The 13,720-nt window shown below is 49.5% G+C and overlaps 1 protein-coding gene across 2 annotated transcripts in view; it reads left to right on the plus strand.

Moving 5' to 3' along the window:
* The window catches only part of CAMK2A (calcium/calmodulin dependent protein kinase II alpha), a 71,241-nt gene extending 57,802 nt beyond the window's left edge, over positions 1 to 13,439 (plus strand). The window contains exons 14-19 of one of the 2 annotated variants that reach the window (XM_074960300.1): positions 4,610 to 4,642; positions 5,725 to 5,773; positions 7,791 to 7,866; positions 9,391 to 9,485; positions 9,941 to 10,169; positions 11,465 to 13,439. In XM_074960300.1, coding sequence (XP_074816401.1) covers positions 4,610 to 4,642; positions 5,725 to 5,773; positions 7,791 to 7,866; positions 9,391 to 9,485; positions 9,941 to 10,169; positions 11,465 to 11,468 — 486 coding nt within the window. In that variant the 3' untranslated portion in view covers positions 11,469 to 13,439. The remainder of the gene's footprint in view (positions 1 to 4,609; positions 4,643 to 5,724; positions 5,774 to 7,790; positions 7,867 to 9,390; positions 9,486 to 9,940; positions 10,170 to 11,464) is intronic. The other variant, XM_074960301.1, reaches the window with a different exon arrangement.
* The last annotated feature ends 281 nt before the right edge of the window (positions 13,440 to 13,720 follow it).

The following is a 13,720-nucleotide window of genomic DNA, read 5'->3' on the forward strand; positions in this document are numbered from 1 at the left end:
AGGGGGAGCGACGGGGCCCCATGTGCTTGTGGTACCTACTGAGCTCAATCCCGCGTCCGGAGCCAGGCAGTCTCCTGGGGTGAGAGCCCAGTGGAAATCAGCTCTCTCCATTAATCGCCTGTTCTAATGGCCTCTGGTGTGTGTGCATGGGGGCGGGGGAGAGGGGCCTTCGTCATCCTTCCTCCCCAGAGGAGGGCGTGTGATCTGTGGGAAGGTCTCTCTGCCTGATGCATTGGGAGTCTTTCCACTGATTTCACCAGAGCTTGGGACCAGACGCCATGGAGACCTCTTCTCTCCGGGGCTTTCTCTGGGGGCAAACTTACGAGCTGTGCAGGGCCCCAGGATTCTGGGAGGGCCAGAGAATCAGGCCGGCCTTCCTCCCGCTGTGACCCAGTTGCTGGATGGGCTAAGGAGCTCTGGCAATGGATTGCTTCCTCTCTCCCTGGTACTGTTGGAGGAGGCCAAGCCCAAATGTTAAGAGCATTTATAACCACAGAAATGCTGTATACGAGATCAGCTCATTCTACCTCTGCTGCCAGCCTCTCTCCCTAACTCCTGAGATTCACCTGCAGGCCAGAGAATATTGTATCTTGGTCTGCTGCCATCAGGAGGTAATGTTGCTTCATGACGTGAAGACGCCGCACTGTGTCATGAGGTCACGACACATGTAGGGGTGCCCTAGGTCAGAACTCTCTCTGTTAACGTCCTGCACACTAGTCTTGTGGGATGTGACACAGTAAGGCCCCGGACCAGGAGAGTCATGATTGTACCATGGGCACCTCACTGTCAGCCGGTGCCTCTCCTCTGCTACCCTGGCACTGCCAGAGCTGCCAGCAGCTTATGATGGTCCCCAGGGGAAATAATCCCCCGACAGGCATTGCTGATGCAGTGCAAGGGGCTGGGGGAGAGGTAAGACAAACTGAAAGATGCTTTCTAAAGCTGTGGAAAGAGAGGGCGATGGACCGGGAAGCCTGTGTAGTGGCGTTCCTCGGTTGGATTGCCCATGGACAAGGCCTTCATGTTTGGGATTTAGTTTGTTTAAAATTTGCTGGGAATTTATTGGTGTTTATTACAAACATTTGAAAACAGATGAAAATCGGTTCAAAAAATAACGTTAACGTTTTCTGGGTAAATATTTGGGTTAATATTGGGAGATGGGGGAACAGATGTAAAGCAACAAATAGAGAAAAGTAAGAGTATTGAAAGTAAAAGCAGTTTAATGCTGTGGTTTATTTCATGAACTATACCTTAACAGTGTGTACACATATTAACACGCGTGTGTGTATCTTCCACTACATTGCCTTACTCTAACAGACAGCCTCACATTTACCCTTAGACTAACTTTTGATTAACCTAAACACATCTGCATAATGTAATGCATTGGATTTGCTTAATGTTATCAATATTTCCATGTACTTGAGTGGTCCGAAATTTGGGTGAAAAGTGGTAAAATAATTACAAAATAATGGCTTTTGTAAAAGCTGGGAATGTTTTGTTAAAATTCATTAAAAACTGAAAACAAAGGGCCTTAGCCATCCCTAAGGGGCAGTGTTGAATTAGACCTGTCACTTCACAAAGGTGGCTGTGCTGGTGGGAAACCTCTTTGATAAAGGTTATTCATGTTGGTTTTGTGGTGGCCATAAGGGTGAACGCGGTCCTAGGTATGCAGCAGAGCTCGAGGGTAATTGTGGGTAGATTGTTAGGAAAACAATCATAGAATATCAGGGTTGGAAGAGACCTCAGGAGGTCATCTAGTCCAATCTCCGGCTCAAAGCAGGACCAACACCAACTAAATCTTCGGAACCATCAAGAGGGAAGGGTTTAGATTTCCAGTACCGCATCAGTCACTTAGGTTTGTATCCTTCAATTCTGAACCTTGTCTCGAGGGCCCTGTGAATGGGCTCGTCTGCCCCACGTTATCATCCAGCTCTTGAGAGCATGTGAACCTGGGGAAGAGTTCTTAATGATTTTGGATTGCCATGACTGCATTTTCTGGGCACCAAGGAGGGACAGCCTGGGTAGGTGGCGGGAAGCCTCTCCTCCCTGGCCCCGTGCCATGATACAACTTGACAGGAAGATGGGAGAAGTACTACCTTCGTGGGAGGGGTAGAGGTGGGAGGCAGAGCAGAGGAAGGGCTCCTGCTGAAATGACACAGGTGTTAGTCCTTTCCCAATGGACCGTTCAGTTGCACCATTCCTCACACCTCGCTGCCCTGGCCAGCCTGGAGGCACGGTTCTCTCTCAGGGGTGTGGCTTCCATCCCAGCAGCCTCCGGGGCACAGAGGAGTGAAATGTTCAGGCTGGCAGCTGGACATGCCCTGGGGCGAAGCTGGCGTGACAGACTGTGAGCAATCTGCAGAAATCAGGGCACGTGCTGGATGTGTTCATTTCTTTGGTTTGTGGTTTTAACTTAGCTGCAAAAGTGGGACAGTGTCTTGAAAACTCCATGGGGTCTTTGGGGACAGGAGTGTGAGTACCCTTTCCCCCTCTAAGTGGGGAGGGGGAGTGCTGTTTATCAGTGAACATCACTGTAACTCAGGCCATGTGGTCTGGTATGGTGCTGGATGGGTTGTGTCCTCATTTGGGGGAACCCAGGGGGTTCACCATCCCATGACAACACACTAGTCCCAGGCAGCAGACCCACCATTCCTGAGTTACTGTCCCATCCCTGAGTTAATGCAACCATCACATTATCTTGCAAATGGTTGAAAGCAGGGTTCCCCCACTTCTGCTACCCCCCCGTCCCGCTAGTGGAGACATCCAGCAGTGTGGCCCTGTGGACTTGGAAACCTGCGACCCCCAGAGGTTCTTTACCCATGAAACAGTTTTCACAGGGCCAGAATTTCCCTACCTGCAATGCATGGAGGCCATTTTTGGTCCTCCTTTTCCTGGAGGATACGATACAATCACTGCCCTTTGTGGTGTCACATCCTGTTACATTGTAAATGAATGCAATCACTGCCCCATGTCCCATCCTGTTACGTCCTAAATTAATGAAGTCACTGCCCCATGTTGCATCCTGTTACTGTATGTCCTAAATTAATGCGGTCACTGCTTTGTGTTGCATCATGTTCCGTCTGAAATTTCTACCCTGACTGCCTCGTCTCCCAGACTGAATTAATGAAAGCTCTTGACCCTCCTTGCATCTTCCTATGTCCTGAATCAAGGTAGCTGTCACTACACTTTCTCATCAGGTTTCACCCTAAATACAGCGGTCGCAACCATCTGGCCTTACATCATATTTGAGGATGTATATTTGTGCCGGGAGACTAATTTAGGTGATGCCAACAGGGTGGTGGTATCTATGCTAATGTAGGATGGAACCTCATGAAATGGCTGCAATCATTTAGGATGCAAAGGGAGGAACAAGTGGTAATGAGCATTAGTGGATTCGGATGGCTCTTTATAACACAGCCTATCGTGAGCTCTGATGGGACACTGAGTTTCATCTCACAAGGGGCATGCATAGCTTTTGCCCATTGCCCTGTTGGCAGTGGGAGGTATGTCTATGCCTAATTCAATGTGCTGGCACCAAGCCTGTTACCTTGGCATGGCACCTCCCAAATCTGATGCGTTTTGCATTGGCCTTTACTGTTGTGGGAATTCCCAGTTCCTGCCATCTTTACCACCACCACTTCGCATCATGGAAGTCAAAGTGGAATGTGTTCTTAGAGAATTGATAACCCTGGTGTACATCCTAGAAGTTAGAGATAGAAAAAGGCGGTAGGTCATCTTGCCCATCCCTTTGAAGAAGTCTCCAAACCAAATAGAAGGTGAAAAGAAGCTGAGTGCATAAGCCAAGAATCTGCAGGAGTATTTTGGGGTGATAGGCAGGAATCTGTTCAAGGGGTCTTTTTATCCAAGGAGTCCAGAGCATTCTTGGGTAGGAATCAAAGTATATGCATAAGGTCTTTTTTGAGGAGCTCAGCTGTGTTCTAAGGAGATAGCCTAGGTGCTAGATTTATATCCAGGACACCTTGACGTGGTTTGTTCAAGAAGCACTCTGAAGCAGACTCCTGGATGTAAAAATTACTCCATAGAGGACCTGCAACTGAGCAATTCCAGTGTTTAGAACCACAACTTGCTCACATGCAGGATCAGGGCAGAGGGAAATTTAGTTGGTGAAGAGGATTAGAATAGTAGCATCTCACCTGGTTTCAGATCCTTGTGTAGTCACAAGTAGAATGAGTTTAGTGGTCTCATGCTAGTTCCGAGTGGATGTTTGTCCACACTGTGAAACCACTGCACAGTTTGGCATGATTGGCTGTCATTGCTCAGAGAGGCTCCGTTTTTCAATAGCAAGGCGAGGACTGAGTTGCATAGGCAGAGGTGTGCATGGATCCAGAACTGGAGGAGCAGATGTTGCGGCAGATCAGGGCTGAGAGGCATTGGCGGAGCTGTGTTGGGGACCTCACATAGCATTGGCTGCACTGTTTCACCTTAGCTAGTGGCATCGGTTTCTCACCTGGAGTGCCAAATTTACCCCCAAATTCCCCCCTGCAAAAGGACTGTGAAGGGTGGCTCAGGAGCTGCTGTCTCCCATGTGCTGCTCTCTGCCTTTCTCACTCTGTGTCTCTCCCTGTCCCATCTCTTCTCCTTGTTTTTCCAGAAAAGAAAGTCCAGTTCCAGCGTTCAGTTAATGGTGAGTGTCCTTCGTCTTCCTCAATGCCGCTAATGCTGGGCCTCTCCACGTGTGCCAGCCTACCCCATTCTTGGAGCTTACCTTTGACACGGGGGGTAGGGAAGAGGGGACACTGGGTTGGAGGGAACATTTTCAAAGCAGTATCACCCCCAGATCCCTTGAACAGAGTTGGTGGTGCCCAAGGCCAAGGGGAAGCCAGCTTTGCTTCCTGCTGGCAGGTTATCACACATTTCTCCCAGTCCTCCTGTCTGCAGCCTGCATCAGTCCAAAGAGCCTTGAAAAAACACCTCATTTGGCTTTGCTGGAACTGTGTGGTCACGGGAGCCATAACAGCAATGGCAGCCCTTGCCAGCCTGCTCTAGTGGATTATGGGTAATACGTAAATACACCTTGGCTGGGATGAGCTAGTGGAGTGGTTGCTCTAGCTCACCTGGCAGTCTCATCTTTCCTGGGACATTCGGAGAGCGGATGGGTTCAGCGGCCCCGGCGCCTCCCCGTACAAATCTGTGTCTCGGTCGGCGGTTTGTCTCAGCCTTTGGTAGTCCATGTGGGTCTCAGAAGCCCTCTCTGTTTTACTGTCCATTTCTCTCCCTATTATGCAGTCAATGTGGTCTCTCTCACTCCTGCACAGTCCCCTTGCTCTCTCATCGCAGTTACCTCTCTTTGTTAATTTGTACATTTCTTTTCCTATTGTACAGTCCACATGATGTCTTTCACCCCTGCACAGCCTCTCCCCGCCCTTTCTGGCTGCAGTCCTAGGAACCTTTGACACTCCCCCCCCTTCCCCCAGATCCGCCCCTTGTATGTCACTGTAGATGGTTGCAGGAAAGGCGTGTCCACTCCTACAGACACCAACCCCCTTCTCTTTGGCTACCAGGTTGGAAGTCAGGGAGGACACTGCAGTTGCTAAGCTAGAGTGGTGGTTGATGGCTGGCTCGGTCAGCTGGTGTTTTACCTGGTTTTGGTCCATTTGCAGAGTTGGGTAGAACCTGTGTGACGGATTGCTGAGTGCACAGGAGCCTTCAAACAAACAGCGTAGAGTGGGTCTTACTTTTCCTCTCTCCTTTCTGTTCTTTGCTCAGGAATCTTCGGAGAGCACTAACACCACCATTGAAGATGAAGACACCAAAGGTACAGTGGATGGCCTTCAGGCGTCAGGGAGAGAGGTGCAGAGATCCTACCCTTGTCACTGGACCCTCCCAAGTCAGACATAGTTACTGTCCATGCAGTATAAACTCATTTGTGCCTTGTGCCTCAGTTTCCCCATCTGTAAAATGGGGATAATGATTCTGAAAGTGCTTCGAGATGAAAAGCACTAGATCAGAGTTAGGTGTTATTATTACTAGGGTACCCAAGTCTCTGTGAACATATTGGGCTTACACTAGGGAGAAATTTGGCCCGTTTTATCTGCACACCCGAGGGATCACTGTAGGAGAGGCAGATGACTGGCCTCAGTTTTGGTCCCTCTTTAGTGCACAGTGTTTTACTCCAGAACGTCACTGCAGCATGCCATTCTTTATGCGGCGATACACAATTAGCCCTTGCGTTAGTCTGACCCTGCCAGAATCCATCCCAGCACTTCACCAGGGATCTTCCTAGTCTTTGCAAGTGCTTGAGCTCAGCAATCCCTTGCCCCATTCTGCAAGCGCCGCCCTCCCCGCTTAGCTCCTTTTCGTTCCTGTCCCTTCTGATCCTGTCCCTGCCGCTGGAGACAGTCTGAAAAGTTAATCAGCCTTTGGGAAGAGCCTAGGGAGGAAATACCTCTCTCCCGCCCTGTCAGGGCTGGCTTGCCAAGAATAGCCTGGGGAATAATTGTTCAGCGCTAATTTGTAAAGTCTCTCCAATGAAGTGAACCCAGCAGCAAGTGATGTGGACTCTGGCCTGACATTAAAATTAATTGAAAATTCGTCCTCACAGGGAACAAATCCCAGGAGACAGGGAATGGAAATTAACATTTCAAAGGGTGGAAACACTTCAGGCCGAGCATGCAAGAAAGGCCCAGAGCTAGATATTCATTTTTATTAATGACCTTCTCTCTCTCTTCCCCCTTTGGCATAATAAAAAATTAACTCTACTTTGTGAGTCACACAGACCCCTGGTCTGCATCTGAACTGGACTTCATTAATAAGCACCGGGGGTAGCTCAGACAGGCTCCTTTGGAAGTGCCAGCGAGTATCACTGGACTCGTCCCAAGTAGGTTTAGGCTTATCCCAGATCCAGCTGGGAACAGGCGTGGAGATGCAAATCATCAGCCTGGCCCCCCTGAGAGTTACATTTGCTGGTTCTCTCCTGGAGTTTTCTGTGGGCGATGGAATGGAGGTGGGATTCCGAGGTCAGACCTCCCTCTGAGACATGCAAGGAGAACCCCACCTCCTCCTACCGTGGGGCAGAGGCAAGGGGTGTTTTTTTGGCTCGCGTGGGAGAAGTGCCACCCACAGACTAGGATGATCCCCATTTAAGTCTCAGCTGTGATCACAAGCAAGATGGACACCCAGCCACCAGATGAGGGACCTGTTAGCTGGTTCCATACACCCTAGTGTTTGGCTAGGGGTCTGCAGCACAACATTCCGGCTAGTGAGCAGGATAAAAAGTCTTGGGAGAGTCGAGCAAAGTTCACTTGCTTAGAGATGGTTAAACTGGTGGAGATTTACTGGCCAGATGGTGATGCTGAGGTCACTCAAGACTCCATACCACCATTTTATACCACAGATCGGTCACTAACCCTCTACTTTTGTAACAAGAGATGAACATTAAGAATTCCTGTAAGTGTCCCTGATTCTGAAGGAGCTTCCTCACCTGCTATTGTTAGAACTTTTCTATCTCATCGTTCCCAGGCCCTTTCCTGCTCCCATCCATCCAGGCAGGAATCCGTGCTTTCCATCCTCTGGGCCCCTCTCCCCCGACAAGTTTTCTCAAGCGAATGGGTGAATGGGGATGCCCTTTTTCTCATGGGGACCTCAACATTTGTGCTTTTGGCACAATTTTGGCACTTCGTCGGATGACGTGGGTTTTAGCCCACAAAAGCTTATGCCCAAATAAATGTGTTAGTCTCTAAGGGGCCACAAGGACTCCTCGGTTTTTTGGCTGATACAGACTCACACAGCGACCCCTCTGAAATTTGTGCTTTTGTTTTTTTTAAAACCAACAGTACGAAAACAAGAAATTATTAAAGTAACAGAGCAACTGATCGAAGCAATAAGCAACGGAGACTTTGAGTCCTACACGTGAGTGTATCTGGGGTGGGTTCTGACTGTACAATGGGGAGAGGGGGAGTTTGGCTCAGCGAGCTAAGTGGGGTTCAGTTAGCCGCAACACTGCCAAGTGCTCTCGGCTGTGAGAAAGGAGTCGGCTGGTTTGTGTGGCCATTTGGTGGGAAATGTCAGATTGCTAAGATGGTGAGACCCTGAAAAGGTAAGTAACTATTTCAAGACTCCAGAGGTCTGATCTCCAGAGGAGATCTGATTTCCCAGTCCCATACTCAAACCAAACCACTGTACCATGCCGCTCTCCCCTCATTATAATGGATGGGTGCATCTTATGGATTGCTAAAGGATGAATAATTGTAATTGTGATTTATAATGGAGGGAGGAATGTTATTTCCACACATTATTACGCAGAATTGCCTTGTGGTACTTTGAAACGTAGCAAGTTTCTACTAGCTGAGCAAGTACTACTCAAAGACATTCCCTCCTACAAGCTCCTGCGTCCAAAGCCTATTTAAGAGGTACTGCCGAGCTCACACAGATTTCAGTTCCTGCCTCAGAGACCAAGAGCAGGGGTTTATTGGTATGGAGCAGGGTTAGGTTTTTATTTGGGTTTTATTTTGTCTCAGAAAAGAGGTCAGAAGCCTATTCTAGCTCTGCAAAAGCTTAGGTAGTGTATCACAAAGATCCAATTCCACATGGTGAGCGAGGTACCGTAATTCTCTCCCTGAATTCTTGGGATTAGCTCAGAGCACACGATTTTTCAGCTAAGTCCTTCTATCCCTCATTAAGGGGGATGTGCAAAAGCCAGCTTGGGTCCAGATGGGGGGGCCAGCTAGCAGCTTCAGTACAAGTGCTTTGGGTGTTGCAAAACCTTGTTGTTCTGCACATTCATAATGCAGATCTGGCGCCCTTTATCTGAACCCTTCGCAGCTCAGGGGGATTTGGGTAAATGGATCTGACTTGGGCCCATCTGCATGATGGAACTTCCCACTGCTTGGTTTTGGTGCCAGCCACAAGCTATCTCCCAGGTAACATTTTATGTCCATTTCACAGGGATGAATTATGACTGGCATATTGCCCTGCTGCTTTTCTGTACAGTTGTGCCAGGGACTCTGAAGCTAACACTATGAGAAACAGGCTCATGTCTCCCTAAAGTTCTTGATGCTTTATTCCAGCAGCTCCTGCCATTAACTCTCATCCTGGAAATGTGAGGATAATCCAGAGGAGTATTTGGGGATCTTTAACTATGTCTTTTAAAAGGTTGCTAGGTGATGCATGCATCTGTGTAGCCCTTGTGCCATGCAGATGAAACAGTGGGGTACATTGTTCCTGCTATCAGAGAACTGTCATTCTCAGCAGGAGCAGATCTTAGGTGAAGTGAGAGAGAGCTGGGACAGAGAGAGGGGATGCTGTGCTCTATATTCCAGAAGAGACCCACAGAGCTGGGATGAATTTATTGTTATGTGGCAACATTCCCGGAGACCTTCCAGTTTGAAACAATGAGATAATCTCCCCCCTCTCTCTGTGCTTTGGCTTCCTCAGGAAGATGTGTGATCCTGGAATGACTGCTTTTGAGCCCGAGGCCTTGGGGAACCTGGTGGAAGGACTGGAGTTCCATCGATTCTACTTTGAAAACTGTAAGCAGCTCCTTTCCCCCCAATAGGCTGTTGACCTCTCGTGTTGATATGCTTTTATGTCGCTTGGAAGAGCAGGGCGGCGGGGCTGGGGCGTCTCTGGATCTCTGCGGATGGGATGTTCTCACTGCTGTCTCCTGGCCATCCCAAAAGATCTAGGCGGGAAGCAAATCAAATCTGTTAAATAATTTGAAATGGGGAGCGGCTGGCTCATGGAGTGGTGTTTTGGTTAGTTGTTGGTTCGTAAATTTTTTATAGAGCGACCCCTTCCCAGTCTGAGCTGTGTTGGTGCAGAAATGATCCAATGCTCCATGGCACTGGCAGGAAGTCTGCTTGCTAAGTATCTCCCCTTTCTATATGGCTACAGCCTGTGGTGGTTAGTCAAGCAGAGAGGAGATTCCCCACTCACACGGGACCCCTGCCTCTGTGTAATTCCACCTGCCTTCCCCCATGTCCAGTGTGGTCCAGGAACAGCAAGCCGGTGCACACTACCATCCTGAACCCGCACATCCACCTGATGGGAGACGAGTCGGCCTGCATTGCCTATATCCGCATCACACAGTACATTGATGCAGGCGGCATCCCACGCACTGCCCAGTCTGAGGAGACCCGCATCTGGCACCGCCGGGATGGCAAATGGCAAATTGTTCACTTCCACAGATCTGGAGCACCTTCCGTTCTACCACAGTAAGCCAATGAGAAACTATAGCTGGCCCTTTCCACCAGCCCCATTGACTCCTGTTCGCCAGGCACGGAGACTAGAATGGGAGAGGAGATTAGGGGTGAAGAGATAAAGGGCCCACTAAGGGAGCTGAATGGACCAAGTCATTCCGGGTCCTTGTCTCTTAACAGTGGCTGACGCCTGATGCTTTAGAGAAGCTTAATAGGCTTCACAGAATGCAACTACCTGTGCAGAGCTCCACCTTGGGGAGGGAAGTTCACTTTTGTCCTGGCCCCAGCTGGGGCTAGCTCGTGCCTTGAAGCTCTAGGACTGACACCAGTGTAATTTTATCCTAGATAGTGTCAGGGCTAATTCAAGCAAATTTGCCCCCCACCCCCGCGCGGAGCCATTCAGTTGGGTTCGCCAGCCAGGTCCAAGGTACAGTGTGTGATCTGCCCCAAACTCTTGTGCCAGGCCAGATGGAGAAGGGTGGGAAGAGAAATAGGTCCAGAACTGCAGTGTGTGCCCATGGAGGGAGTTAGGGGAAAACCTAGCAGTCCCCCTCGTTGATCAAGAGAGGTGTGGAGAACCTGCCCCTGCCCTGGGCGGAGCTGTGATGGGGGTGGGGAGGAGACTTCCTGACTACCCAGGGGACTCTGGTTCTGAGCACAGAGCTCTGGCAACACCACACAGCTCACACTCCATCCCCCGCAGCACTGCAGCATGACCCAGGGTCTCCCTGTGACTGCAGGTTTGGAAGTGTTATCTGATCTGGTCCTGCATATTTGTTAAATGCCTCATGCTTTTTTCCCCCTCCAGCCTGCTAAGCTCTTTTTCCACATCCAGCTTGTGGCTTCTGCCTGCTAGATCCATTCTGCATTGGAGCGGGGGCATCTGGGGGGAGGGAGGGAAGGGGCAGGAAAATCCAGCTTGGAAGTGGGATGAAATTCTGTCTGGATTCTGTGCATGACCCAGTCACAAGCATTAGGGCCTGATCCTGATGGTGCCTGGCCCCTGCAAACTCCCACTGCAGTCAAGTGTCTCATGTCCTCTCTCTGCTGGGAGATGCAGGCACTGTGTCCCCTCCTGATCATGTGCATGGGCTAGATTCTCAGTTAGCAAAATCGGAGTCAATGTGGCCCAGTGTACGGCTGCAGGAAAAATCAAACACAGGTTAGGTGACTGATCTGCGGGGGGTTGCTGGTTAGCTCCTGCGGAAGGGGAGGGCACAGGCAGACACAAGAGACGTGCCCAAGAGGCCCTTCAGAAGGACAAACGGAATGAAAAGTCTCCCCCCCCCCCCCCGACTTGTGTTTTCCAGCTGAAACGTTGGCCGCTCGGGCCAGGTTTGTCACTGCCTCACTGCGAAGGGAATACCCACCCCCATCCTTCACCTATAGAACTTGGCTGCTGGGTCTACTGCTTGGCTCTTGCTGGAATTCCTCCTGCCCACCTGGCTCCTCACCAAAAACAAACAAAGGACAACAAGGCCCGAACGAGCTTCGAATTGACTTCTCTCTCTCTCTCCCCCCATACTGTCACCTTTGGGCACAGCAAGCGCTGTCAGGGGCCCGTGCGCAGCTCCCACTGCTTCTGCATGAAACCATCTGCGGTAAGACAATTAAAAACAAGTGGCCAACGCACAGAACGTGTCTGAGGCGAAGACCTCCACCCGCTGCCTCACCAGAACTCTCAGATCTCCACGCATCCTCCCTCACGGCTCAGTGCATTTCTCATAGGACGGGGTAGGACTCCTATTCCACCTCCATCTTCACCTCTGCCTGGGAGTCTCTGGGGACCAAGGCAAAAGGGTGGAGCATGAGCGGAGTGTCAAGCTACTTTGGGCTGACCAAGGTCTGTGGCCACGTCCTCTCAGCACCAATGGGTTTTGCCTTATTGGTGTCTAGGTACCCGATCTGATGCCCTTGACCTTGGCATGTTCCCCACACCACTCCCCCTCAGGGCTCCTGCCCTCCCAGTTCTTTGCAGCGACAGCTGAAGGACATCTGCTTAAACTCTTTCAATATCCTACTCACTTGCTACTCTAGGGCGAGTAGGGTTTTATTGTGATGGGTGAGTAAAATATATCCTTTGTTTCTCTTTCTAGAAATGGCTGGGTGGGCAATTAGCATGCGAACTCACTGGACTCGGCAGGATCGTATGCATGGCCCAGTGAGTTCTCACGCTAATTTTGACCATGCTGGTCAAATGTGAACATTTTCCTTTCTTTCTCCCTTCTCCCTTTGGAGCGGGGCTTAGAGATGCTGGGAAAAGAGAGTGAGAGATTAAGAAAACAATTTCAAGTGCTTTATCGGCACAATAAGGTATCCAAGTGCAACTAAAGTTGAGAGAGCAGCTCTCTGTGCAGAGGGCAGTCATAGCCAGGGTTAGAGGTTGGGTGTGGTAGCTGGCTCTTCTTCCGCAAGCATTATTTATCCATTCCTGACTCAGTGATAGGAACTGTTTCACTCTTAGGCAACCTGCCATCATCCAACACCTTGCAGGTGGTCTTCTTTACCCTCGGCCAATTTAAGAGACCAGCTCCAAACATCTAGTGTTGAATCTACCCCTTTGCCCCCCACATTCCTCTTCCAATCTGCCCTCCAAGACTCAATTTTCTCTTCATTTTTAAAGGCCACCCAAAACGAGGAACCAAAACCCTTCCCCATTAATCAGCTTCAGGAAATTCACAGAATTGACAACACTGGTGCTTAAGGAAATAGAGCCGGCTGTTCATTTGAGAGAGAAAAATAAACCGACCACACAATACCTTCCAGCAAAGATGGCGAATGTAAACTTTAGTAATAAAACTTTGAGGAATCTGATTATGCTTCGAAGAAACAAACAAGCCTTTAGCTATCTCTTCTACTTTGAGCGCATGCCTTTTTATAGGAAAAAGAAACCTACCGTGTATTTCGTAAATTGATTTTGAGTATTTGCTGAAATGGATCTTTATGTAATAACTAGAAATATTGAACGTTTTTGGGGGGGGTGGGGAATTTTTTGGGAGTTGTTGGATTTTGGGGAGGTTGTTTTTGTTTTGTTTACGTGTGGGAGTGGCTTGGCAACAAAGCAATGGTCATAGTGAAGGTGGCCCCAAGAAGGCAGGGTGGGGAAAGGTCCATAGCTGGTTTTCCTGTGAACCACGCTAGGCCCCTTGAGACACATGGGACACGTGGTCGTTTCTATTTGCAATGGAAATGTTTGAATGTCAGAAGTGCCCATTTGAATGGAGACAACTGGACAGTGAGGCATCCCTGGACTGAAGTTGCAGGTTCTGCAGGGAGAGTGGTCATCTCCAAGGGACATCTGAGCCAGCTGGCAGGAATACAGCAGGCATGGGTCATTTCTGAGCCTGTGCATTTTCTTGAACGATAAACAACCATCCAGTGGTTCTTCCGGCGCCACCGTTATGTCAGTCTCATGACATCGGGAGGGGCTGGCAAGACGTCTATTTTTGGTAGAGGTATGAGAGGTGTGATCTGGTTATTTTTTGGTAATCCTTCCATTTCCTGTTCTCTTTTTTCCAACTGCAACTTCTTTACTCTTTGATGTGAGGTTACTGCAGTGCACTTGC

Source organism: Natator depressus, chromosome 8 (genome assembly GCF_965152275.1).
Source record: "Natator depressus isolate rNatDep1 chromosome 8, rNatDep2.hap1, whole genome shotgun sequence".
In the NCBI taxonomy this organism is placed as follows: domain Eukaryota; kingdom Metazoa; phylum Chordata; order Testudines; family Cheloniidae; genus Natator; species Natator depressus.